Source organism: Haliaeetus leucocephalus, unplaced genomic scaffold, assembly GCF_000737465.1.
Source record: "Haliaeetus leucocephalus isolate CR32 unplaced genomic scaffold, Haliaeetus_leucocephalus-4.0 Scaffold339, whole genome shotgun sequence".
NCBI classification, from domain to species: domain Eukaryota; kingdom Metazoa; phylum Chordata; class Aves; order Accipitriformes; family Accipitridae; genus Haliaeetus; species Haliaeetus leucocephalus.
This window is the reverse complement of record NW_010972775.1, coordinates 7869466-7895014: the sequence shown is the minus strand read 5'-3', so window position 1 is coordinate 7895014 and position 25549 is coordinate 7869466. Positions and strand designations below refer to the sequence as shown.

The 25549-nt window shown below is 36.4% G+C and overlaps 1 protein-coding gene across 2 annotated transcripts in view; it reads left to right on the top strand.

The window, feature by feature from the left end:
• The first annotated feature begins 6 nt into the window (after window positions 1–6).
• FAM63B (family with sequence similarity 63, member B) overlaps window positions 7–25549 on the top strand; it is a 37077-nt gene continuing 11534 nt past the window's right edge. For both annotated transcript variants that reach the window (XM_010571761.1, XM_010571762.1), the window contains exons 1-6: window positions 7–410; window positions 9130–9187; window positions 10887–10951; window positions 15230–15388; window positions 16301–16403; window positions 16999–17141. In XM_010571761.1, the coding sequence (XP_010570063.1) occupies window positions 384–410; window positions 9130–9187; window positions 10887–10951; window positions 15230–15388; window positions 16301–16403; window positions 16999–17141 (555 nt within the window). In that variant the 5' untranslated portion in view covers window positions 7–383. The remainder of the gene's footprint in view (window positions 411–9129; window positions 9188–10886; window positions 10952–15229; window positions 15389–16300; window positions 16404–16998; window positions 17142–25549) is intronic.

The following is a 25549-nucleotide window of genomic DNA, read 5'->3' as shown; positions in this document are numbered from 1 at the left end:
CGGAGAGCCCCGGAGCGGCGCCCGGCTCCGAGAGCGGCCCCGCGGGGGCCGGCTCGGGGAGCAGCGGGGCTCCCAGCCCCCCGGGGGAGGAGTCCCGCAGCCTGGACTCGCTGGAGTCCTTCTCCAACCTGCACTCCTGCTGCCCGAGCAGCTCCGAGCTCAACAGCGACGCCGAGGAGGCGGTGGTGGCGGGGGCCTCCTCGGGGGGCCCGGCCCCGGAGCCTGAAGGGGAGAGGCCGGCGGCGGGCTCCCAGCTCCTGTCGGCCTCCAAGGAGCGCTTCCCGGGCCAGTCGGTCTATCACATCAAGTGGGTCCGCTGGAAGGCGGAGAACACGCCCGTCATCACTCAGAACGAGAACGGGCCCTGCCCGTTGCTGGCCATCATGAACGTGCTGCTGCTGGCGTGGAAGGTACCTACCGTGTGTGCGGGCGCGCCGGCCGCCGCCATGGCGGGTGCGGGCGGGCGGTGCCGCTCGGGCAGCGCGGGGACCTGGGAGCGCCGGCCTCGTCGGGGCTGACGAGGCGTTCCCCACAGCGCTCGGGGGGCACCTGTGCCAAAACCACGCTGACGCGCCGCCGGGAGCTGGTGCTGATGGAGTCGACGGCGTTACCCAGAAAGCTGGAGAGGGCCTTTTTACGGGGGCGCGTAGTGATAGGGCAAGGGGGGACGCCTTTAAACCGAAGGAGGGTAGCTTTAGATACAAGGAAGAGATTCTTCACTGTGAGGGCAGTGAGGCACTGGAACAGGTTGCCCAGAGGGGCTGTGGATGCCCCATCCCTGGAAGCGTTCGAGGCCAGGCTGGATGGGGCTTTGAACAACCTGGTCTAGTGGAAGGTGCCCCTGCCCACGGCAGGGGGGTTGGAACTGGGTGATCTTTAAAAGTCCCTTCCAACCCAAACCGTGTTGTGATTCTATCAAGACAGACACAGACTTGTTTCCGCTGTTAAGCGCATATCTCACATAGAGAACTTGGAAAATAAATAATGGCTTGCAGTCTGTTGCCAATGCACTACTTAGGGGCTGCTGTCATATATAGATTTACTTTGTTGTTGCCTTAAAATAGAAATCAAAATCTAGATGATGCCTTATTAAACTGAGCAGTATATGGTTTGCAGATGTGTGCAGGTCTCTAGTAAATAAACATTACTATTTATAGCACTGAAAACATAGACGGTATTTTGGGAAAATAGGTTAGTTTTGTATAATGAAGTGTATGCAGAATTCTTCAAAACACACGTTTGTACAAGTAACGGCCTGAACAGTAGGGATACGTTTGTACAGTTACGCAGGTTAGATTGTATTTAAATGAACAAGTAAATCAGATCGTGATCAAGTACAGCTTTGAGGCCTGGAAGTTCTTGTGTTCTAATAGCCATCACGGATATGGACTTCCTGTAGTCTTGAAGTAATTACTTTTAACTTTTAAGCAGTAAAATGTAAGGCATAAGGTAATTATTAACACTTATATGTGAAAGGAGTATCTGTTGGAGAAGAGCTAAGAGGTTGTGTGCATTGCAAAATGAGGAGGAGGGAGTACTTCTCGAGAAACGCTGGCAATTCAGCCCGAAAAGACCGGTGAGCTGATAGAATGGAGTCATAGAATAGGAAAGCTTTATGGGAATAGTTTTTATGTTGCAGTATCAAGTAGAAGAAATTTGGTATTGAACGAGGAGAAGGTTGTTCACAGGTGTAACAGGTGACATAGAAGAAGGTCAAAATGGAAATAATATTATAAGAAGAAATTTGTTTAGAGGAAGGTAACTTTCCAGAAGATTAATGGTTTTGTTTGAGTTGTAGTTTCTGTACATTTTCCTGAGCAGAACAGCTCATACATCAGGAGGAAAGCTGTGGGTACAGTGATGTAGATATTTAGCCATCCGTGAAAGCAGTACAGGGAAGTTGTGTGTGACTTTAAGGTGTTGCCTTACGTAGGTTCTGCCATCCTCAAGAGGGTGTGAGGGTTGTCTTAGACTTCAGTATTTAATGAATGCTTTCTGTGCTCCCTCTTTAACATCTAGAGGTGAGTGGAGGGTCTTGCAGAACTTATTGCTTATCGTTCTGTGTGGCTGTGTTTTAAAAGAAATGGCTAGTTACAGGATTTTCCTTTTTAACCTCTCATTTAATGAAAGCATATAAAGGGGACAGCACTGCTTCCGTTGTTTGCATTTAAGTTTTTGGAGGTTTTGTTCCTTAGCATTCTTCCTCTGCCTCCTTAAATATGATTGCTTTCTTCTGCTGTTCTCCATCCAGAATTTTAAGTGACATTCTGCTTTGATCAAATATTACATTAGTGAGAATTAAGGTGATACCTAATTTTATAAACAGGTGAAAATCAAAACACCTCTTGGGAGCGCCCTACCATTTCTTATTGCTGGAGTTACAGGAAGGGTTTTTTATAATTTTGTCTGTTTATGTGAAACCTCAGCAGAATTTATATGAGTTGCAGACAGGCAGCTAAAATGGTGAAACTGCCATCACATGACTTATTATTTATATGCTTGAGGGTTTTCCTGTTAGTTGGTTGTATATTGCCCCTGCTTATATTTAATTTTCCTAATTAGTGCCTCTCCAAATTAGCCTTTCTTTTCCCCAGTTTATAGCCAAGAACCATGTTGGCATTGTTTGGAGTGGCAAGCTTATTGACAGCTCATCTGTACGTCACTGAGAGTAGCTAGCTACATACCAAGGCTGAGGATGGACATCCACATTCTTCTCACTTCTCCTGAACCAAGATGAACGCTAGATTGGGTCAGGTAATTATAATTTCGGAACAAGGAAGCACACCAAGAGGTGAAAATACATGAAAGCAAAGCAAGAATACCATAGTATATGTTAGGTGAAAAGAAGCTACATAGGGGTGGGGGGAAAAGGAGTGAGAAGGAGATGAGGAGGGGAAATAAAATCACAACAGAGAATAAGAAGGTAAACAGTTAAGCTTTGGGCTCTCTTCCCTGTATCAGCCACCGGCTTTTCCTTCTTGGAACTCTATCCTGACAAGGTTGAGAGTTTTGGTCATCCTGTAGGTAGATATGGTCTCAAATAACTTCAGATAATACATGCAAGTCCTCAAAGTTGAGAAACAACAGTTACAATACTAGTTTCCATGAACGCTTCCCTTTGCATGGCCAGTTACATGCTTCCATTATTCCAGAATGGGAGTAATAACCTTGAGATCCAGTACTATGTATCAGCTGTGCTTGTGCAGCATTGAAAGTTGAATTCACATAATTGTTTGTGACAAGTGGCACATAATCAATTTGCTTAAAACCAGAATCTTTATTTACTGCTTAGTAATATGTGGGAGGCCTTCAGAGGGTATGTAGGTCATAATCACAGAAATGTTTATGCCTGAAAACTCAGATTATCATTTGGATATATTAAGGAGAACTCACTTTTTCAGTTATTTCAGCTCCTCAAAATGCAAGCTTCTTACCCCCCCACTAGAGTATTGTTTTAAATATACTAACAGTTTCGTGACCTTCTGTTTGTATGTCCCAGTTGCCCTCATTCAAAACATGTTTTTTTGAGATACCCCTCACTGAGTAAAGAGAGACTATAGGTAGTTTGTTAACTTGCTTAAAGGATTGCAATAACAAGACTTAAGATGTACTGTACCTTAGGTAAGCGTGCCATATACTCGAAATGTTTCTTCCTAGTTATGAAGATCATCTTCATTAATGGAGCAAGATTCTTCTGTGTTCCTAGTCATCATTCAGTTTTTATTATGCCTTTTGGAGGTATTTTTGATACTAGAGTTAAGATCTTTATTAAGGAATACAGCTGCAAAGAAAAATAATTGATTGTTTTAGTGTTGCACCTGTATGTTCTCATATGTGAGATACTGGTTTGGCAGTGCTTCGATTTTTGGAAATTCTGAAGTAGTAGCACCCATTGGGACTGTTCAAATTCCTTTTTGACAGTACCAAATTTGGAACTAAACTTGCGATAAAACTGCTACCTCTCTTTATCCACTACTTTCAAAGGAGTCTGGACATACAACTTTGAGGTGGCAGATTGTAGAAGCTGTACTTTTAAATGTTACAATTATGAAATTGCTTTTCTTTTGAAGTGTTTTTGCAGACTGCCTATTATAAGCTTAACTTGCAGTTTAGCCTTTAGAAGATAGTGCTGAGGAGTTCTGCTTACAGAAGTGTTACAGAAATGTTTTTCTAAGTAAAAAGAAAACAAAAGCAGTATGATACCAACTTGAAAAAAGTAACTGTTATGCAAAACTGTGGTAACTGTTTAGGCTTCCATGATGGAAATGAAAGCAGAAGTAGAGTATTGAAACAAACATTTTAAAATGTATGTACAAGCATGGGTTGTCTCTTCTGATGCAGAGTAGCGTAGGACACTGTCTTTCAGCTTGTTTAAATCTGAAGATTGCTCAGTTTTTCCTCAGGCCCGTGGCTCATTATGTAGTTAAGCTTAGCAATGCAAAGCTTGCTTTTCCAAGTACTTTTTGTGACTTTTGTTAGGTGTAGTTCATGCACCGCTTTCTGATAACTTCTGGCATTGTATTAAACTGTAATTTTGTGTGGGGGTAGCCCTTCTCAGGATGTACTCCATGGCAATCATCAGATGCTAAATGCTTAGTAAGGGTGCCATGCAATTCTGCTCTGTGTTTCTTAGGTAGGATGTGATGTCACGTAGCCGAAGAACTCTGTGAACCTTAATGCATTGCACAGAAATTACATATCTGAAATGTCCAGGGAACAGAGAAACAAATTGTTTTGGAACGTAAGTGTAGGGGAAAACATAATGTAATACAGATATAAATAAGATTGTCTTGAGAAGTGAGTGCATATGGAATATCTTGTCCTTACAGCTTTTTGTGTAGGAAAATAATCCCGGTAGCATATTTGACAGTGTCTTTAAAAGTTTTGTCTATCACAGTCCTCTCACGGAATGGATGGTTTTGGGAGCTGTGTTCCCTACATGCCTAGTTCTTCTAAAATTTCAGTAACTTTTAGAACTGTATGAGCTACCTATTTAGGTGATTGTAACAATTACGTAAGTAAATGTTATATAACCGTTTATGCTCAGATGTATCCAAATTGAGGTGCAGAGAAGAGGTAGAGTAAAAAATTTCCAGTCAGAAATTTTTAGTTTTAATTTCTCAAAAAAATGGCCTTTTTTCAGAGGAGCTGAGTACGGTATGCTCCCGCTGATACCCATTTGATTTGTTGGAGTCTGCAGTGGTAGTGCCTGGTCTGAGGTCTGGCATTGGCCCTTTACACGTGATCTCCTTGCTCTTGTTACGGAGCTAAAACCTCCGGATGGCCAGCATTTGCACAGATTGCTCAGATGAACTTGCTCAGCCTCCAAAGGTGAGTTGCCGGTGAGCTTCTGATGAATGCTCAGCGGAGGCCTTGGCAGCCTTCCTCCCTGCATCTGTGGGATGAGTTGAGCGTACAAATCAGTAGGCCGGTAGCTGTGCCTTTTCCAGGACAGGAAGCCTGCTTGGAGGGACTGGAGGAAACCTGCTTGAGGGGGCAGATGTTCAGGTTATTGGGGGGCAGCACGTATTACCAGTCTATCGTGTGGTAAGCCTATGAAGCTGTTCCTGCAAGGCAAGAGGTACGTATTTGCAAGGAGTGTTAATTTTTTGACAAGGCAGCTTAAAGCTACCCTTACCTCTTCCGGAACACTGAATTCAGGGGAGTTGCATATTTTAGCTAAACATGTTCTGAGACTATAAATAATAAGCCATTAGAAATTTGCGTGGTCCCTTTCTATATGCATAGTATTTTTGGAAGTGTTAGCTTCTATGCCGGACTATATCACGTAAATTTTTTTTTAAGCCCTTCTGAAGAGTGGGAGAATACATATTTAAAATTAGCTTTATGTAGTTTTCCATTTTGTAGTCAAATGCATAGAAACTGTATAAGTTGTAGTAGACAAACTGTTCAATATGAAAATTTGTTTACCAGTCTTGTCTTTTAATTACAAAGGTGACTCACCTGTACCTCACATCATAGGTGGGTGAGAAAGATGTAGTTTCCCTCTGCTGAATGGGGGAAATTAATAGTAGCTAGAGTTAAGAAGAGAGATCAGGGTGAAAGACCAGGAGACTGCAATAGAGGGGTACAGAAAATGGGTGGGAGTCGAGGGAACATGTTGTTCCTAAAATGTAAAATTAATGTAAAATCTAGCAACTAAGCATTGAGCCCTATTGAGAAAACTTGTCCCTCAATATAATAGATTGTTCCCAACAGCAACAGCTTTCACTACTATTGCTTACATTGTTTTTTTCTGTTGATTTATGTGGAGAATGGCTGTGGTTCTGTATGATTTTTTTCTCTTCCTTAAATTTTAAGGTGTTTTTCTTTCCTGTTTCCTGTAGCTTAAGTGCCTGCAATGAAGCTCTGAACAGTTAGGAAATGTCATGTTTTCTCTATACCCTTAAGTCAGCTCTGTTCAGAAGTACTTATGACTGTGTTGGAACCCCATTAGCCCACTTTAAAGGTGTCATCAAGGTCCCACAAAACATGCTAGCCCTAAAATTATGCCATGAAGTAATCCCTTAACTTTGTTTAGCATTTAATTAAGCAGTTAATTTTGAGATTTAGCTCGTTAAAATATCTAACTAAGAGAGATTCTGCAGATACAAGTAAAACTGCTTTGGTTCTGCAGTAGAAAAAAAATAGATTTCTTAGCATTACAGTTGTGAGGGGGAATTCAGATTGTTAACCAATAATACAAATAATACCTCCTTCAATCCATAAAGTCTGAATAATACGTTTATGCCCTGAGTACGTAGAGCTCCAATATAGGTAACCCATGTAATTGTGCTTTATAGCTGCCGTTTGTAGCGTAGGCATACTTCTAGATTCCCAAATGTGGTGCAGAGCAGAAACCCCCAAGCAATGCTGGCTGAGCTGATATGAATGGTTTTAAATAAATAATAAAAAGAGCTAGCTTTAGTCATGAAAGAATCATTACAGTAGTCCTGCTAATAGTTGAGGGAGCAATGCTGATTTTCCTTCATGCTGTACCGTACACATCTGTAGTCCCTGAACCACTTCAGGCATAGCTAGTGTAAGTAATTCTGTTCTATGCTGTTATGTCGATATGCCTTAGGAGCTGTAATGAACCAGACCCAACTCGGGGTGTACACAGCTAATGTTTGCAAAGGCTTGAGTGTTGCCAATTCAGAACTGGAAGTTTAAGAATCAGCTTTTTGAACCTGTAGTCCTGTTATTTACTTGTCACAATATATTATATCTATGTGAATATTCAGTATGAATATTATGAACAGGATCAAAGATTATGAAAACCTTTAGCCTATTGAGTACTAGTGAAACTTAAAGGAGTTTTAGGAAGAGGTTAAGGAATTTTGTAAGTTACAGTCAGTTGTCACTCATTTAAAAGATGTTTTCAGAAATTCATGTGCTTCTTGTTTAATTCGTATAACTTTTTTTTTATAAGCAGAACTAATTAAGCCTTCTTATGAAATTATGCTTCACTAATTTCATGCTTTACTAACAATTTATACTTTGATTCCCTTCCTTCCCCAGATCCCAGTACTCTCACCTTCTTTCTATGTCTACCATCTGTGGGTTGATCAATGTGTGGCATATATCATGTGGCCAATTCTGACCTAATTATGGGCATATTTCTTAGCCAGTGGCTAAGAAAAGGCCCTATTAACTTGCGTCTCTTTCTTCTTCCAAATTTAATGAAACTTCTTGTAAATCTATATCTTTAACACATTTGCCTTTTGTCAAATATTATTAAAATTGGCAGTGAGATAGATTTAGTCCAATCACACCTTATTTTCTCTGGAAAGTTATTAAAATAGCTTAGTTTTCAGATTGGGAAGGAAACCCTCTCCATCACCATGTGAACAGTGTAGTGTGTTGCTATACTGTATTTTTGAGTTTGGGGTGCTGCATCAAAGGCTTTATATGTATTGCTCTTGCCTTTCTACTTCCTCTTTCCTCTCCACAACCAGCAAAGTAGTGGGAGCCTATTAAATCTTAAGCATGAGTTAACAATCTCACATCATGTCTTTCTTTCTGTGTCAAGGAGAATGGTGATCAGTGTTGAGGAATATGATTAAAAAATTCCTAATAAAATAAATACCAGCCTTTCTAGACTTTCAGTGGTAAGATGTTGAAGAGAGATAGGATAAGAAGATTAAAAACTGAAGAGAAAACTTAAAAACTGACAAAAAAAACCCAAACCACCCCAAACCCTAGAAAAATAAAATTCATATTTACGCAGAGGAAAATTGAGCACAAGATGGTTAAAGACAATATCCTCCTATGGTATTCCTTCAGAGTGCCAGAAGCATGCCTTTGTACGTGTTTGTGCTTTGGCTGTTATTGCAGGGGGATATGTAAATTGAAGTGTGCAACCAAAACATTTACCCAGGATGCTGGATGGAGGAGATGAATATGTAAGAAGCTTTTGGCTCTGGCTGCTGCCAAGGTGGTTGGTTTTAGCAGCTGACAATGACAGGAATAGGTCAGGGGAGAGGGGGACAGAAGCTTCACCACCGAGTTCTGTGTGTCCAGTCTCTTCTGTATGGAGTTAAACCAAACCCTTGAAATGAGAGGCTGGGAGGGAATTTCCTTGTACCTGCATGAGTCTTGGCTTCCCTGTCGCAGCAGCTGCTGCCACCAGATTGTCTACAGCCTGTCTGTGCGCAGGAACCTTTTGAGTTAAGACTCAGTTAAGACTTAGGATGAAGGCAGGGAGTCAAAGACTTTCCTGAATAAGGTGAAGTTTTCTTAACCAAGGGTGGCTACAGTTCCCAGTCCGTTATCCTGGATGCTTGCAGGTGAGCTACTGCAGTGAGTGGTGTGAACTCCTGTGAAGTCAAGAGGGATGCTGGTGAAATTTTTTAGTGGGAATAGGGAGCACTACACAGAGAGCTGCGAGTGAGAGGAAGTACTGTGTGTGTGTGGTTTGTCTAAAAACCAAAATGCCTTTTTTCATTTCTTCTTGTAGCTGTTACTTAGTAGAGGTCCTGGGAAGGTTCTTGGTCCCGGTATGCTAATGCTCTTACAAATTGGTGGGGCAAATGTGATCAGAAGACTTCAGTCCAGAAATACCTTACTAAGACTTTCTACATTGTAGCATTTTCACATTTTGAAGAGAATATACTTTTACTTTCACAGATTAAGCTGCCACCCATGATGGAAATCATAACGGCTGAACAGCTGATGGAATACTTAGGTTAGTAATTACAATAAATGGTTTTCAGTTATATATTATACTTATTAGTGAATAGTAATATAGGAGGACTGTTTCATTTATTTACTATTTTATTCAGGTTTACTTGAATGCACGCTTCAAGAAGACTACTTATGGTTTTCAGTTACTCATGCTATTCCTTAATTGCTTTTAGAAGTTTTCTGTACTGCTTTCCTAAGTGGTTAGTCGAGTGATGCAGTTGGTATGGCTTGGTACACCAACACATTGGTAGATTTAAACTTATTCATCGTCTCTTACAGTGTTCTGCTATTATAGTTGACAGAATGCAGTAAGTCAACTGTGCCTTTAATTGTCTGTAGTAACTCTAATCCTTGGTAGTATGACCCAATTAAAATAACAGGAAGAATTAATTAAGTCGTCACAGTGATTGAGGTCTCATGTGCAGGCACTCCTCTGTTATCAGATTCAGTGTTCAGCAAAACTGCAGCTGTTTCTATCTGACAAGTCTGAAACTTCAATAGCCCGGAATGATCCAGGTGTTAAATGTGCAGTTGCAATAGTACTTAAGCTATGTGCACCACAGTTCTTTCCCTTTGTAGCCTAACAAATATAAAATGTTTGAGCTTACAGACTAGTTTTGATTTTTCTTAAGCAGGAGAGAAAAACAACTTACTATATTTTCTTTCTTTTTGCTTTTAAAGAATGTAGCTTGTTCTTTTCAAAAGCATATGGCTGAATCTTTCAGTTGAAGAAAAAAGTTAATTACTTAAAATTTATTTTTTTGAAATTAAGAAATCTCGCTGCCTGTGTCTAAACATTTCTGATTGTATTGATAGAATAATACTGTCTGAAGTCACCACACAATCCCAGTTGGCTAAATGTGTGTATTCTTTCTTGAAGGCATATTAGCTTCTGGAATTATCTTATTAAATTGAATAACAAAATTACCTGCTCAAATTATTTAGGATCCTATTCAGTCAACAGGATTAGCAATTGCCAAATGGTTCTTCTACAGCTTAACAAAAAAAGAAATGCCTTTCAACTACTTTGAACAATCTTAGCTTAAAAGGTTTATAAATTAGGAAACCTGTAATGATATTTTGCTTTGAGTAAAAACATATTTTTTTGGAATGGAGCAAGGGAATAAATATGAAAACTGTTGAAATAAAATCTGAAAAATTTGGGAGAGGCAATTTATGGATACTAGTCACTAAAAGTGTTACAAATCTTGAACTGCAGTGTGTTGATTAACTGATTAATTATTACCTTTGTGTTGTGGACACAGATGGGAGTACAAGCCTTTCAGAATTATTGGTGTATGGGAACATATGCCAAAATAGTCATAGTATCAGTCAGGATAAGTGGTTGCCTTTTTAAATTGTTACGCAGTTACATATCTTACTGTGAACAGTTTGACCTTTTTATATTTTTAAGTTGAGGCACAGAGGGAGGTAAAGCTCTGAATAATTAAGAGATTGGTATGATACCCCAAGAGATTATGAAATGCTGCTTTAGTAACAATGTTGGCGATTTGAATTTTATTTCTTAATATGATCTTACTATGTTTCTTATATTTTACTCCATAGTTATAATTCAGGTTATAAAACAATGCAAACTCATTAATTTGATAGAAAACTTCAATGGTGGTGTTTATGATCAGTCAGCTTCAGTCAGAAGTGTTTATATGGAATAAACTTAATTTTATTTTTGCTTTTTTTAGGAGACTATATTCTTGATGCAAAGCCTAAAGAGATATCTGAAATTCAGCGTCTAAATTATGAGCAGGTAAGGAGCTGCTCCTAAAATACAATTGCTTATGTCTGAAGGAACTAAAACTTTTTTTCTCACCTAAGGTTTATCATCTTGCTAAAAACCAGAAGCATACAAAACATTGTTTGTAGTTAGTTTTTCCTGTTTTTCTAGGCTTGATATAGAGTATTATTTATAAATACTTCAGGTATCTATTAACACAAGAAATGATTTTTTTTTTTTTTTTTGCCTGCAATGAGTGTAATGAAAGAATTTTGGCTTTATTGAGGAATTATAACATGGAAGTAGAGACGGAAGTATATACCAGGGTGGTTGCTCTTTGAAGTCTTCTATTATGCATCCTTCAGTATGCTCTGTTCTGTGATGCCTGCTAGACTTTCTTGGAGGATGTAAGCTGAGCAAGAGAGAGATTTCTGTTCTTAAGTCGCGATGGACAAAAAGAGGTTGATTCCCTATTATGAAAGGCAATATTATTTGCACTGACCACTACTTTTATGTTACCAGAGAAGTCTTTCTATGTTAAAAATACTGCTATTAATTTAAAAAAAAATATTGAGGTAGTATATATTGTCCTTGAGCGAATTTTTTAAGCTCTGTCTGTGGTCACAGCTGTTTTTTTGATTACTCATGGAAAAGTGATTTGAATTTATTATAGGTTTTAGGTTTCAAGCTAGTTCTATTTATTAGATCTTCTTTTCTTGTTCTTATTTAGTGTTGAAAACCAAATCAAGTATATTGGGATAGTTGAAATTAGAATGAAGAGATTGAATGTGGATTCTTTTAATAACAATAATAATCCAAAATATTACTTGTATCAAATTATATTAATTATTTTTGTAATAACAAAATTAGCTATGTTTTTTCCACACAATTCTGTGCTGTGGAAGATTATAGCTATAATCAACTTAGAGGAGGGTGATGAAAACTATATACCTGGTGAAAGTGTAACCTCTATGGCTTTCTTGTGCTCAAATACATGGGTTTACTATGTAAATGTCACAAACATTTTCCTTAAATATTTAACTGTACAATTTTAAAGAAACATTCTGTTCTAGGAATGTTCTAAACGTACTTGTACATGTATGAATGATATCATGCAAGAGGGAAAAAGAAACTAGAACTAGTTAGGCAACTGAGTCTTACAAAATTATGACATTTCAGAAGCTTTGGAACTAAGTCTTGGTGTTAATCATAATTTTGTGTTTATCTTGTCACACAGTTAATATTCTTTGCCTAAAACCATATGTTTTCTTATGCAAGAAATTCAAGTAAATTTTTCAGACAACTGCATTTCTAATGCTTGATTTTAGTATAATGTCAACATCATGACAAGATATTAATTTCAGCTATGACTTTCTTTTTCACCATACTTGAGGGATTTAATTAAGTATTTGAATGAAAGTTGGATTAAAAAAAAAAAAAAAAAGGCACAAGTTCTAATGCACAAACTTAAGAACAGGTTGCCCAGGGAGGTTGTGGAGTCTCCATCCTTGTTGATAGTCAGAAGCTGTCTAGACATGGTCCTGGGCAACTGGCTGTAGGTGGCCCTACTTGAGAAGCGGGGATGAACCAGATGACTTCCAGAGGTCCCTTCCAAGCTCAGCTGTTCTGTATATCCTTGCTTATTTGCATTCATTTTTTCAGAAGCTTGTTACTTTGAAGGTGTGGAAATAGCTAAAATAGAAATGATACTGTTCAAATGGTAGTGAGAAACTTCTGCAGTTTTCTGGACAGTTTGATGTATTCCTGTTTTTTACAAAGTAAACATTACAAAATAAATACAACTAATATCTGTAGATGTATGATCTGAATTTGTGGATGGCTAGTGCTGAATTGCTATAGGCTTTCTTCCTATTCATTTAGCAGAGTATGAGTATAGCATTATTTCTTCCAAAACACCTATGATAGGTTTTTATACTTGATATCTGGTCCATACCAATGAAGTGCATTTCTTAAGTAAGGTGGTTTGGTGTGCTATTGTAATGATAAAAACTTTAAAAAAAAAAAAAAAAATCTGAGCCAGATCTTGAGAATTACTTACAAATTTTGCTAAATTCTCAATTTTGTGACAGCAAAATTTTCAAAAGGATGAAGCAACCTGTAGTAAAGTAGTGAGAGCTGTTACCTTCCTGGTAATAGAAACTTTACACAACAGTGTAGTTAAAGGGCTACAAGCAGTAAAACTCTCTCATTCATAGCAACCACTCTCAAGGGCAGATACTGGATAATGATCATGGGAGTCTTTTATAGCTGTGCTTTATCAAGTAGTTGATAAGCTTGTCTGTGTAAGCTTCACCCCTTCTGAGAGCTTTCCAGGTTTCAGTCTGCTTAGTAACAAGGAAGTATGTCTGTTTATAAACTTTTTTCAGAAGTTGCATCTAAGCTGAAATTACTCAAAGTAGGAACAAGCTCATTGTTCTGCTGTCATTTTATTAAGAAAAAAACAAAAGGACATTTAAACTTGCATACCAGTAAGAGTAGCAGCTTAATTCCATTGGCTAAAATGCTGACATTGGTGAACATGAAATTTTTACGATGTGCCTTAATGAAACCATGCTGTTGCATGTGCAAAGTGTTGTGCAAAGATCTGTAGTTGAGACTATTTTACGTATATATGGCTGCTTACACAATTTTTATATACAAGGTTTGTTTTAGATTTCTGTTGTATGCTGAGAGATGTCTAAAACTTCTTCCAAGATCTAGGTAACATTCATCCTTCCAACAGATGCAAAACTGTGCTTAGAATTGGGTCATGAAGCATTGAGTGATGTAGCTACTTCACTTAGCATGTTTACTTAGTGTTGTATGTTTTAATTGGTATATTCTTTACAATACCAAGTTACAAGATGGCTAGACTGATTTTTTTAAACTGACTTCTTAAAAATACTAAGGTCTGCTTTATGTTCTAATATACAGGCTTGTGTTGGCATTCTGCTCTATTAATGTGTGCACTAATGTGCTGCAGAAGTGAATGTTGAAGTTAGTGTATTGGTTATGTTATTGGTTAAGGGATCCAGTTATTTGTGGTTTTCCTGCATTTCAGCAAGTTGCTTTTAATTTGATAAAATAACACTATGTACCCCACTTAAGCTTTGCTGGCCTACCTAGGTCTTTAATAGTTTTCTCATTATTCATCCTTTATAGTCAGTCATCCTTATTATCAGTTTTTTGTCTTCCCTTATTGATTATATTAATTGTGATTCTTGCTATTAACTGTCTTATCATTAAAAGAAGACAACACAGAGGCAACTGTCACTAATGATCAGTGGTTTTAATCTGTGAATCTTTTCTGTCTCCATCTTCTTTCCAATCTGTATTTCTGGTTTTTGTCATGTTTTTTCCCCATTGTTGCAATCCTGAATTCCTCTTAAGCAACAGAATATTGCAAAACTAAGCAAAAAAAAAAACCCCAACAACAAAACAAACAAAAAAGCACCTCAGTTTCCCTGAATCTTTTGCAAATACTGCAAATACTTTCTGATTATACTCTTTGTGGACTCTTCTTACTTGGTGGAAAATTCTTTTTCCTGCGTGTCAGGAAACTTACTTGTCGGTTCAAAGGAACTGTCTCACAAAGCACTTTTTCTTTGGCTCATCTTTGCTTTGTGTGACTGCATCTTCATAACTTGATAATTCCCCTCACGATTCCACAGTTGGGATCACAACTGTAATAAGTGCTACTTTCATGACTTGTTTCCACAGTAGAATCTACAGGCTGTTTAAAGGTATGCCCAAAATAAGACAGCAAAACTTTTTTTATGGGACAACAAAAAAAATCAGATTCTTCATTGTTGTTCACCACTTTTAAGTACTGAACTGCCAAATTACAGTTAACAAGTAGATCTGTTTGGTTTGTTCCTTCATTGTGTGGTGGCAAGTACTTCAGCCTGACTCATAAGGCAGGACTTAAAAGGGGAGAAGAAACCTCAAGAGAGTCCCTTAGAGATTCCCTCACAATCCAGTTCTTGCAAACATCTGGCTTGTGGCTATGGGAAATAGCACTAAAAGAAATAGGAGCTGCCTAAAAGCAGCTTATGAATGTAGAAGAAACAGTCAGATACAGCTGATTGGAGGGGGAGTTCTTATTCTGTAGATGTCTTCTGGCACAATGAGAATGAATAATGTGAATATGCATTGAAACAGTTGTTTAGCTAATTTCCCCTTTTGCAATTTTTTTTTTAAATGATGACCTGATGAGTACTAAATGATGAAGGCTTACAAGAGTAACCACCAAGTGTACAAAGCTCTATTTAGTCATCTGTTGGTTGTTTTTTTTTTCCTTTCTGCTGTCAGAATATGAGTGATGCAATGGCGATTCTACATAAGTTACAGACGGGTCTGGATGTCAACGTGAAGTTTACAGGTGTACGAGTATTTGAATACACACCTGAATGCATAGTGTTTGATCTTCTTGATATCCCCTTGTACCATGGATGGTTAGTGGACCCTCAGGTAACTTTTTTTTTGTTTTTTTCAATAATTCAAACAGAATACAAGTTATTCTGAATTTTGTTGGGGGGAGGGGAGATGTTGCAGAATTTTAACTGGAGTCAATAATAATAATTATGGCAATGGGTTTTTTAGTCAGAAAAAATGGATTTCCTTCAGAGAGGAGTGAATACAGGCTATACGTGTTTTTTAGTGTAGTAACTTTGCAGAGACTAGGTCTATAGTCAAACTAACTTTCAAAACCTTCTATGCTGAATTAATGACTACGTAAATGAGAAGTGTTGTTCCAAGGGAGGTAGGAAGCTGTCAGATACGGTGTCCCAGTCGTCGTTTTTGAAAGCTCGTTAGAGAACACGTGGAAGGAATGCAAGGTTGCTCTCCTCCTTTCTTCTGATTTACTAGTTGCTGCTTTTGAGAACTGAGGATGTTAGAACCAGAGAGAACTGCATCTTTAACAAACATATAATTTATTTTTAATGATATTATTTAATAAACAGTAAACTGGTACTGTTTACTTAGGGAGAAACTGGTGAGTTTGGCTGGAATAATTTGCCTCAGATTTTTTTTCTTTTTCTTTTTATGCCTTGTTCATGAAAGTTGCTGTTCTCTTATCCCGCTGGACTTCCCTGCCACCCAGCTGAGACAACTGATGCCCCATTCTCTCCTCCATCCACTTTAGCAACAGCTTTTGAAGTTAAGCATTAACTTAAGGATTTAAAATGGGATCTGAGACAGCAAAATGTGTAACAATCTGGGCTAAAACTTTTTGGCCTAGCATTTTTAGGAGGATAATGTCCTCTCTTTGTTGAAACTCTTCTTATTTTCTTATGAATAATTGCCTTAGGCTTACAGTTGTGTTCTGTTCTTCATAAAGGCCAAGTTCTCTGTTCTGTATGCTGTTCCTTCCTGCTACAGGTTGCTGACATAGTAAAAGCAGTTGGTAACTGCAGTTACAATCAGCTAGTGGAGAAGATAATTTCTTGTAAACAGTCAGACAACAGTGAACTGGTTAGTGAAGGTGGGTAACTTTTTTCTATGCTTTATCAGAGTATCTACCCTCTCTAATCTTAGTTACATACTTGTATGTGGGTCTGGACATGTAGAGATAGAAGTGTGGAGAGCTGCATTCTGTCTGCTGAACTTCTTTCCCTGGGCAGTCAGACAGCACTGTGCTTGTCTTCTAAACTTCCCTTATGCAATTTCCAAACCAAGGATCAGCTTCATTCTCTTGATCTATTAAATATACTTTTTAAAAAGCTGGAGAGATCTTCCTTTTATGAAAAGGTATTATGGGCAGCATTCAGATTTCAACTTGGCTATTGGTATTATCTCCTATAGTTAGAATATAAATTATATACCACCTGATCACAAGGAAAAATCAGTAATATTAGAAGCAGATATAGCATTTCTGAACATGAGAGAGTTATCTACAGTGCTGAGGTTTTAGAACTTTCAACTCGTTTTCCCCTCTCTGAATGTGTTCCCTTAGATTTGTGGTAATATGGGGGCATCTTAGCAGGGAGGAGATGGGAAAAACATTACCATTGTAAACAGGTTTTATATATTAGGAAGTATGTAATAGACACACATAACAGTATATATTGCTTTTGTAGGATTTGTAGCTGAGCAATTTCTAAATAACACAGCTACACAGTTGACATACCATGGACTCTGTGAGTTGACTTCAGCTGTCCAGGAGGGAGAGCTTTGTGTGTTCTTCAGGAACAACCATTTTAGCACCATGACCAAATACAAGGTATATTCAACATTTTTGGCTTTACTGTTGTGGTTTGCATTCTCATTTCAAAGCAAATCTTGTTTTTCCCTGTCTTGAAATAGAAATAAATTCTAGTTTCTTGTTATATGTAAGTACGGCTTATGGTGAATGTAAGCAAATGTTACTTGTGAATTATTGATTACAGTGTTTTAGATACCAGGATCCATTATTACTTTAAATCTTATTGTAGCTTTTCCCTTTATGCTGAGTTTGCTCCCTGTGTTAACTGCCTTTCTTACATAGCTTAAATTTACTTGCAGTTTGTGATTGGCAATGATAAGGTTAATGAATTTATTTAATTTCTTGTTTCTGAGGATATAGAACTTTGCTTCACATTTGGGCCAGGAGATGAATAGCTCCATCATGGTGTTCAAAACACCAAACATTTGAAGAAGTTGAGATGAGCTACAATATTGGTTTCCTTTGTTAGGGAAGAGATTTTTTTTTTTTTTTTTTTAATCTGAAACTGGGGAAGTGAAATGGTGAGAATTGTGAAAGGAGTATTCCAGGATTCAAAAAGCAAGTGACAACTTGGTTAATGCTTCTGGGCAACCTTTCTCTGTGGAACGGAGAATCTGGCTTGGCAAGTTTACAGTCTTTGTTCTAATATAACTTTGCCTATACTAAGGTGATAGTGTATTTTTATATATCTGACTTGGGTAGAAATGGGCAGAGTCAAATTGTCTCCTAAGATTTAATCATTCCCATCTCTTCAGTGATAAATGTGAATATTTTGAAGTAAACTTTTCATTGGCTTGCAGTGTCAAATCATCCTTAGGTTTAGACATTCTCTCAAACATACATATGAGTTTTTACCTTTGTGCAGAACTCTTGTAATTATATTTTGGTTATCTGTTATTAAATAAGACTTTACTTTCATGTACACTTGCATTTATGAATAATGGTAATAAATGCAAAAAAGGGGGGGTGTAACATACAAAAACATTAAGGAACCACTGTTTTTGCCATCTATTATATAGTAATGTCATATACCTCATGTGAAAGACACTAACTTCCTTTTGGCAGTACTAATCCTTTTTTTTCTCTCTCTGCTAATCTTAACTGTCAATGCTTATCTTTGGCATTTTGAATAAATACTCATAAGCTGAGCTAAAGCTCTGAATAGTCCTGATAAATAATGATTAACTCTACAAACAGGTAACACGTTTGGTTTTCTAACAGCTTCTTAGAGTACATCTAAGATTTGTTTTAAATCTATGTACAATGATACTCTCTTAAAGCAGTAGGACAGATAAAATGATCTTTCTCTGCCCTTCACTAAAAAAAAAGTGCTATGGAATATATCTGTTTATGGTCAAAACTATAATTGTTATATTTCCTGATGAAGTTAATTTAGGTCACAACTGTAAGAGGTGTAGTTTTGTTTCTCTCCATTTTTCTAAATTTAGCTTGTGCAATAGTTGGTAGTGGTTTGTCAAGTAAGCCTGTACATTGTTTTATGGTTGCTTTCATTACAGGGAAAAAAAGACCCCCAACCTCAAAACAATGTGGTGTTAAAAAGAAAATACTAAGTAGAAGTACAGATCTACTTTCTGGGTACAGATGGTACCTAGAAGCACAGGAAACCTTTTTTACTTTGTTTACAGGATATTCCAGATAAAATACTTAAATCTTTCTGGAAATAATTTGGGTTTGTGCTATTATTAAAACTTTTAAAATATAAAATATTCTTTGCATTAAATACAGTAGAGTATCACTTTGACCTTGTGAATTATAAATACAGAATTTTGTTTGTAGAATGTGGACTGTTGTCTTCTGCAGCCCAGTATTTAGATTAAAGGCCAAAACCTGGTGTGTGTTTGTCAGTGCTTTTATCAGCTTCATACTTGCAAACAAACACTTCTCAGTTGAGATCCTTTTTCCTTAAAGAAATACAATGCAATACTTCAATGAGTTAAATATCCTTAACCAATATTAATAATACAGAACAGGTCAAGGCAGTGAGTAGAAATCTGTGTCTGAATTTTAACTGTAAGAACTAAGTCCAAGTCCTAAGAAATACTGAGTTAAAATATTTGAAGAATAGTATTATTTGTTAGTTGTGTATTTAAGCTTTACTGCTTCTAAGTCACTATGGCTTTAATCTTGTCCTTTTTGACAAGTCTTAGACTTCTGAAATGCTAAGTTTTGGAATATGGGCCATCATTCTTGTGTTTCATAGTCATTATGGTGACCTCACTTGCAGCTAGTGTTCAATTTCTGTGTTATCTACAGGCTTTTAGTTCTTGGGGTTGTCACTTCTAAACAGGGTTCTTCATTTTGCCTTCGTTTTCTGGTGAGTGGTACATTACAGAATTTGAAATATCAAGAAACTGTTGTAATAAAACCAGAAATTCTTTATTTTGTATTTTTAAAAGTCAGCAGTAATCCTTCTGTCTGTTTCTAACCTACCTAGCTATTTGCAATAGCTATATGACTAGGTATTCTTTCATATCAAGGAAGTCTGAAATAGGCTTGACTTGGGCTTTTAGCCAAGATTAGCTGTCCAAAAATTTTGGGACCTCCAGTATACTCATATGAGTGCCACATGCATTGTTGTCACAAGATTTGAGATTTTTCAACTGTTTTACTCTTTACTAGGTTTAATGCTAACTCTGCAGATTTTTAATGGAGTTTCTTTTACTTCATGGTTTGAGCTGTAGTCAGCAGTAGCTGGACTATGGGGAAAAGTCCCTCACTTAGGAAAACTGAAGACAATATATGCCAAAGAAAATTAAGGTGTAGAACTTTTAGGGCAAAAAGTATGCAATTTGTTTGTCTTTCTCGAATACTGCCCTTCCCTCTTCCCCCTCCAAACCAATATATGGAAACACACAAACAAAACAGTTATGAAGTTAAACAAAAGGGACTTATAATAAAAGTTATGTACATGTAATAAAACTTGTATATTTTTTAAAACATTTATACTTTGAATGATTAGCAAGAATTTATAATGAAAAGTCCTTAAGTACATTAGGCTGTTTAAGTATTATTCTAATGAAGCTAATACTTAAACTTTTATTTGGAAGCTTTCATGTACAGCAGACACAGCAACTTATATGCTGGAGATGTTTCTTATGTAGGGTTTTGGGGGGCCAATATTTTAGTGGAAGGACTTGGATTTCAGTATATTTCAAAGAAAGTAGAACGTAGGTTGATCTTAACTGCACTTACTGGAGGAAAGAAAAAAAACCAAAAACCAGATCGCTAAGCTTTTTCAAAGGAAATGCAGAAACCTGTTCCAAGTTCTTTTATATGCTTATCTTTTCTAGAATTGGCTTTAGAATTGAGGAGCAGGTGTGAGTAATTTAAGAAAAAGAAATACTTGGTGATATTGAAATAACTCAAAGCAAAATTCATAAATTGGAGACATCTTAAAGTTCAATATATCAGTTTTTCTAATAAAACAGATGAACCCAAATAGCCTTAGTTCTGCTCTATATTGGTGCCACGTAACAGTCATATGATTGTGATTGAGCCATTTTTAATATTTGTGGTGCTTGGTTGAACAGATTTATTTTTTTTAAGTTGTACTAGAGTTCTTTCCACATCCCATCTGGTAAGTTTGTTTTAGAGATAATAGATATTTTTCTCTTTTAAAATATATTATATATGCATTTATCTGTCATTCCTTAATAAGGGATAATCTTGTGGATATTTTAGAGCAGAAATGGGAGACGTGGAGACTGGTAATATCCTTTGTGCTTATAATTTGAACTTCCTGCTTAAGTCTTTATTATGAAGCATTTGCAGGGAGGATTTACTAACACTGACAACACTTTACCCAATTACGCTGCATTTAGAGTGGCTTTCCACTGTCAGATCAAAGGATCTTTACCTTGCTTTTGGATTGCTTATTTTAGAGGGCTGTTTTATTGAAATGAGAATTACGTGAAAGTGTGAATAAACAGTGCAGTATTCTGAATTCCTGTATCTTAGCTTTGAAAATTTTTTTTCATAGGCTGCTGTTACAAGGTGTTGCATAGTGGCAAGAACTCTTTGGAAACATTGGGTATACTAGTGCCCAACTAGTATGATTGTTAGGCTGGTTAATCTACTCATGCTTCCTTTTGTGTCCAGTGTCTCTGTTGATTCCAAGATATTCTTTATTTTTTTGCATGGATAGTAAAGGAATTTGTAAGGAAGGGAACTGGAGTGACTCCTCACAAATGTGGCTTTCCTTTTAATATTATTTTTTTATTGTTACTAAATTAACAATAATGTAGGTGGGTTGTTTGTTTTGGTTTTTTTTTACTCTTTTAAGTGCTTCTTGTAAGATCAGAAATAGAATGGTTATGAACATACAGCAACATTATGAATACCTGGTGTAGATTAGGGAGGTATCAGTGCCATTATATACTGTAGGCAAAAGCTTATTAACAGTGTCTGCTAGCACATATTTAAAAGGCATTTCTACACCAGTTATGGGGATGCAGATAATACTTTGGGCCTTGAGCTGGATAATAATAGGTGAGAAGTTGTATTAGAACACTTTTTAAAATGTTTATTATTTTAAAAAGAGTATTTGACTTGTGAACAAGGGAAAAAAAGCAAAAGGGGGAAAAGTGGTTTTAGTTCACTGTCACTGTATTTGAAAATATTTGTTACTGTTTTGAAATATTCCAGTTCAATTTAGTATATGGACACTTCTAAAAAGTTAATCTTCAGGCAGGTAACTATTGTGCCATTTTTACATATCTTCCGGATTCCAGGCTCAGGGAGTAAGAGTTAAATGGAAAGGGCTCATTCAATAATAATTTTTTCTGTTTTAGATACAGCATTCACCTTAAAATTGTGGAAGTTGATGAGTAAAGTAACAATAATAGAAGAATGGTGACAGTGCATTTTTTCAGAAATTACTATGAAAAGTTTTGAAGTAATCTTCTTCTGAAGACTTTAGTGTTTTTAAAGCTGCTGAGTTGATATCATAATGTAATTGTAAAGATTCACAGATTGCATTTCAGAATAGAAATAGTCTAGCAGTTCAATTATAATTTGTTTACTCAGTTATATTATTTAGTGTAGTCTTGAATAATTAATAGTTTACTATTCTTCTGAAATTTGAAATTTGCATAATATATTGTAATTTCTAATCTGAAAAAACTTTTGAGTATTACGATCATGTTTATGTTTATAGAAAAATTATGTAACATTTTTAAAATTTTCATTATCACATATAAAAGAAAAGCAAGTATGGCAATTCTGTCATATTAGACATCTGTTGAAGTATGGTGAGTGTTAGTTAATAATTGCAGTTCAGTTATCAGATTTTTAATCTCTTTCACTGTTACTTGTCCATTTGCTGGAGTACTCATTTATTCTACTTCCTGTCCCTTTAATTGCCTATTAATGTCTTGGTTCATGTGATTATACAGTAGTAATTTTCAGCAGTTAAAGATGTGATTTTTTTTTTTGCCTTTGCTTTGCATTACACAGATAATAATACATCACATGATAATTCCCTAGATCAAGGAAAAACAGGACTGTAAAGAGGGGATCAGTTTGGTAAGAATATCTTAGTTCAGTTGGAACATTTTTCCCACTGATGTGACTGTAATACAATCTTATTTTCTTTACTGAGAAGACACCTGTTTGGATTTTTAAGTATGTGTGTTGCAGTTATGTTCTCTACTTGATGAATGTTGGGTTTCTGTTTCAGAACTCAACACAGACTTTTCTTCAAATACAAAGTATATTTCATAGCAATAATTGCGCTTTTTCCTTGGGCATTTAAGATGATGTCTGAGTTTGGCATAGTAGACTCAGTGTATGTAGCTTCTTAAACATGTTTAAATATTTTTCCATTTCTTAAGTGTACCGTTTTTATTCTGAGGGTTATTCTGTTGAACCAAATGGTGTATAATTTAAAAAAAAAAACAACACCAAACCTTAATCTTCTCTAACAGTTAAAACATTCAGATAGATTAGACTAATCTCAAAATAATAGCACTCATTCATGTCAACATTAAACACCTTTATAGAAACCAAGGGGTCTGATCCAGAAGTCCAAGAGAACATTTATATAGACTTCAAAGGATAAGGCTTAAAATGTTTGTCTTTACTGTATGAAGCTATTGGACAGGTGTTTGGTTTTCCTTTTCAGTTTTCTAAATTGCTGGAAACTTGGTAATTGGCATCAGAACAAATAGTTTAAAAGCATTAATTTTAATTACTTAATCTGGTCATGAAATTAACCCAGGAAAGGAGGTCTTGTAACCAGGAACACCAGCTGCAGCCTACATCTGTTTGCATTTCAGAAAGTTTTGGGTTTTGTTTTTTGGGGTTTTTTTTGTGCAAACAAGAGGAGCTTATTCTTCTAGGAGAATAGTCTTGCTTTTATCCTTGGCTTTATTTAAGCTTTTTATATGTGAAACTATAAAATCTGGGCATTGGTCTACAATATCTAGATATTGATTCTTTGGATAAATAATTATTCCTAACTTTATTGTAGGCACAGTTTACCTGAACAGTTACGCACTTGAGACTTTATTGTTTTACTCCCCATTGACAACAGTCCTTAGTAGTTATTATTGCTGTATATTATGTGCTAGGATTTTGGGGGGCAGTATTAACCCATGAGACTGTATTTACTAAAAACCCACCACACTTAAAAATAAACCTAAAAGATAAGGTGGTAATACTTTAGAAAGGGACAGTTAAGATTTTATGAAGGTAGAAACACATTTATTTTGTAAAGTATGATATTGTTCTTGCAAGGTGTACTTGAAAAGCATGTTTATGTACATTTGTTAGCTTAATTGCATGACCTTAGTGTGCTGATCATCCTGTTTTAGCTGTAACCCTGACTAGAAAGCAAATGGAGAATCAGGACCATGACCTATTAAGTAGAAAACACATTCTCTTTTTTGCCTTTTTTAAAGCTGCCTTCATAATTGTTTAGTTCAGTGTAAATAAATGTTTCTACACTTAATAATCCTTACTGATTCTGTCACTGTGCACCTTCTTTCTCTTTTCCTCCTGAAGTGTTGCGCTGAGTGGAGCTGAAGTGCAAAACTTTGTTTGGTAGGCTAAAAATGTGGTCTAAAACTACTGGACACATCAAGTCAGAAATCGCAGTGTTATACTGGTTGTATATCACTATCTCTTAGCAGCTAGACCGATCTCATGATCTCTTCAGTGCTGGAGAACGGTGGCTGGTTCCTGGCACCAGGCATGTTGTTACTGAGTGCAGCTCAAATTTAGAGGCAGCATGAAGGTCATATGATAAAAAGATTTTCTCATATGACAAAATCCCTTCAGTGGAATTTGGGTGTGCCAGTGAAGTTGGCTTGTGAGCCTTTAAGATTGGGAAGAGAACATGCATGGCATTAAAACAGTGCCTATAGAACCAGTCTGTAAATATGGCCTCTCTTTGCTTGTTGCAAAGAACTTTAAAACATTGAAGTTCTAGGAAGATTGGTATCTGTGGAGATGAATAGCTACATTACACCTAATACAAAAAGAGCTGACTTATTATTTGGTATATGAAACTGAAAGTTGTCCAATTATTACCAAAAGTTACATGACTATTAGCAATATTATGAGGGTCCTTGAGAATCTGTTTGGTTTTTTGGAGAAATTCCATTAAATTATACTAATACGAAGTAGAGATCAGAGCACTTGATAAAAAAACAAAAAGGGAAAGATTTCTTTGGATCTGCGATCTGTGGTTTCCTATTGTTATTTCATTCCAATAAAGTGAAAAGGAACTCTGTCTCTTCACAAGTACTAGGGAGCCTGTGTTTGTTGGTTTGCTAGATTTTGTTAAATTGAAGCAGCATGTTTTTAAACTATGCAGTTGGTATTGGAATTGGAATGGTATTGTTTAGGTAATGTGGTAATACGTAATGCAGTTTATTGCCTTTCATCAGGGAGCTGTGTTAGAATTTTTTTTTATTTACTCTAATGATGTTTTTAAAACCAGTGTTCAGGTATAGTTCAGCTGAGGAAGTGTTAAAAATTGAAAGTAAGAATATGAATTTTATTTAAGATTGAAACAGTTTTCTACTTCAAACAAGTGTTAGCTTTAAAATATCTTTGAATGACAGATACTAGATTCTAATCCCATAAAGGTAATAATATACTTTAATATTAGTGTGTGAAAAGTTCAGCGTATAATAGGTGGGAGATTATGAAAGCATTAACACTTTACTATTTCAGTATTATTAAGCTACGTTGTTTGAGCTGTTTAAAAAGTAATTTAAAAAGTATGGCATAATAGAAGAAAACTTGATGTACCCCCCCCTCTCCTTTTTTTTTTCTTTTTAGGTTTTGTTTGAATCAACGTACTGGTCAAAATAAAATTTAAAAGGTTCAAATACACTTACCTTAAAGATTCTGTGATTTTTTTTTTTTTTTAATTTTTATTTTACTTTTTTTTTAAAAGA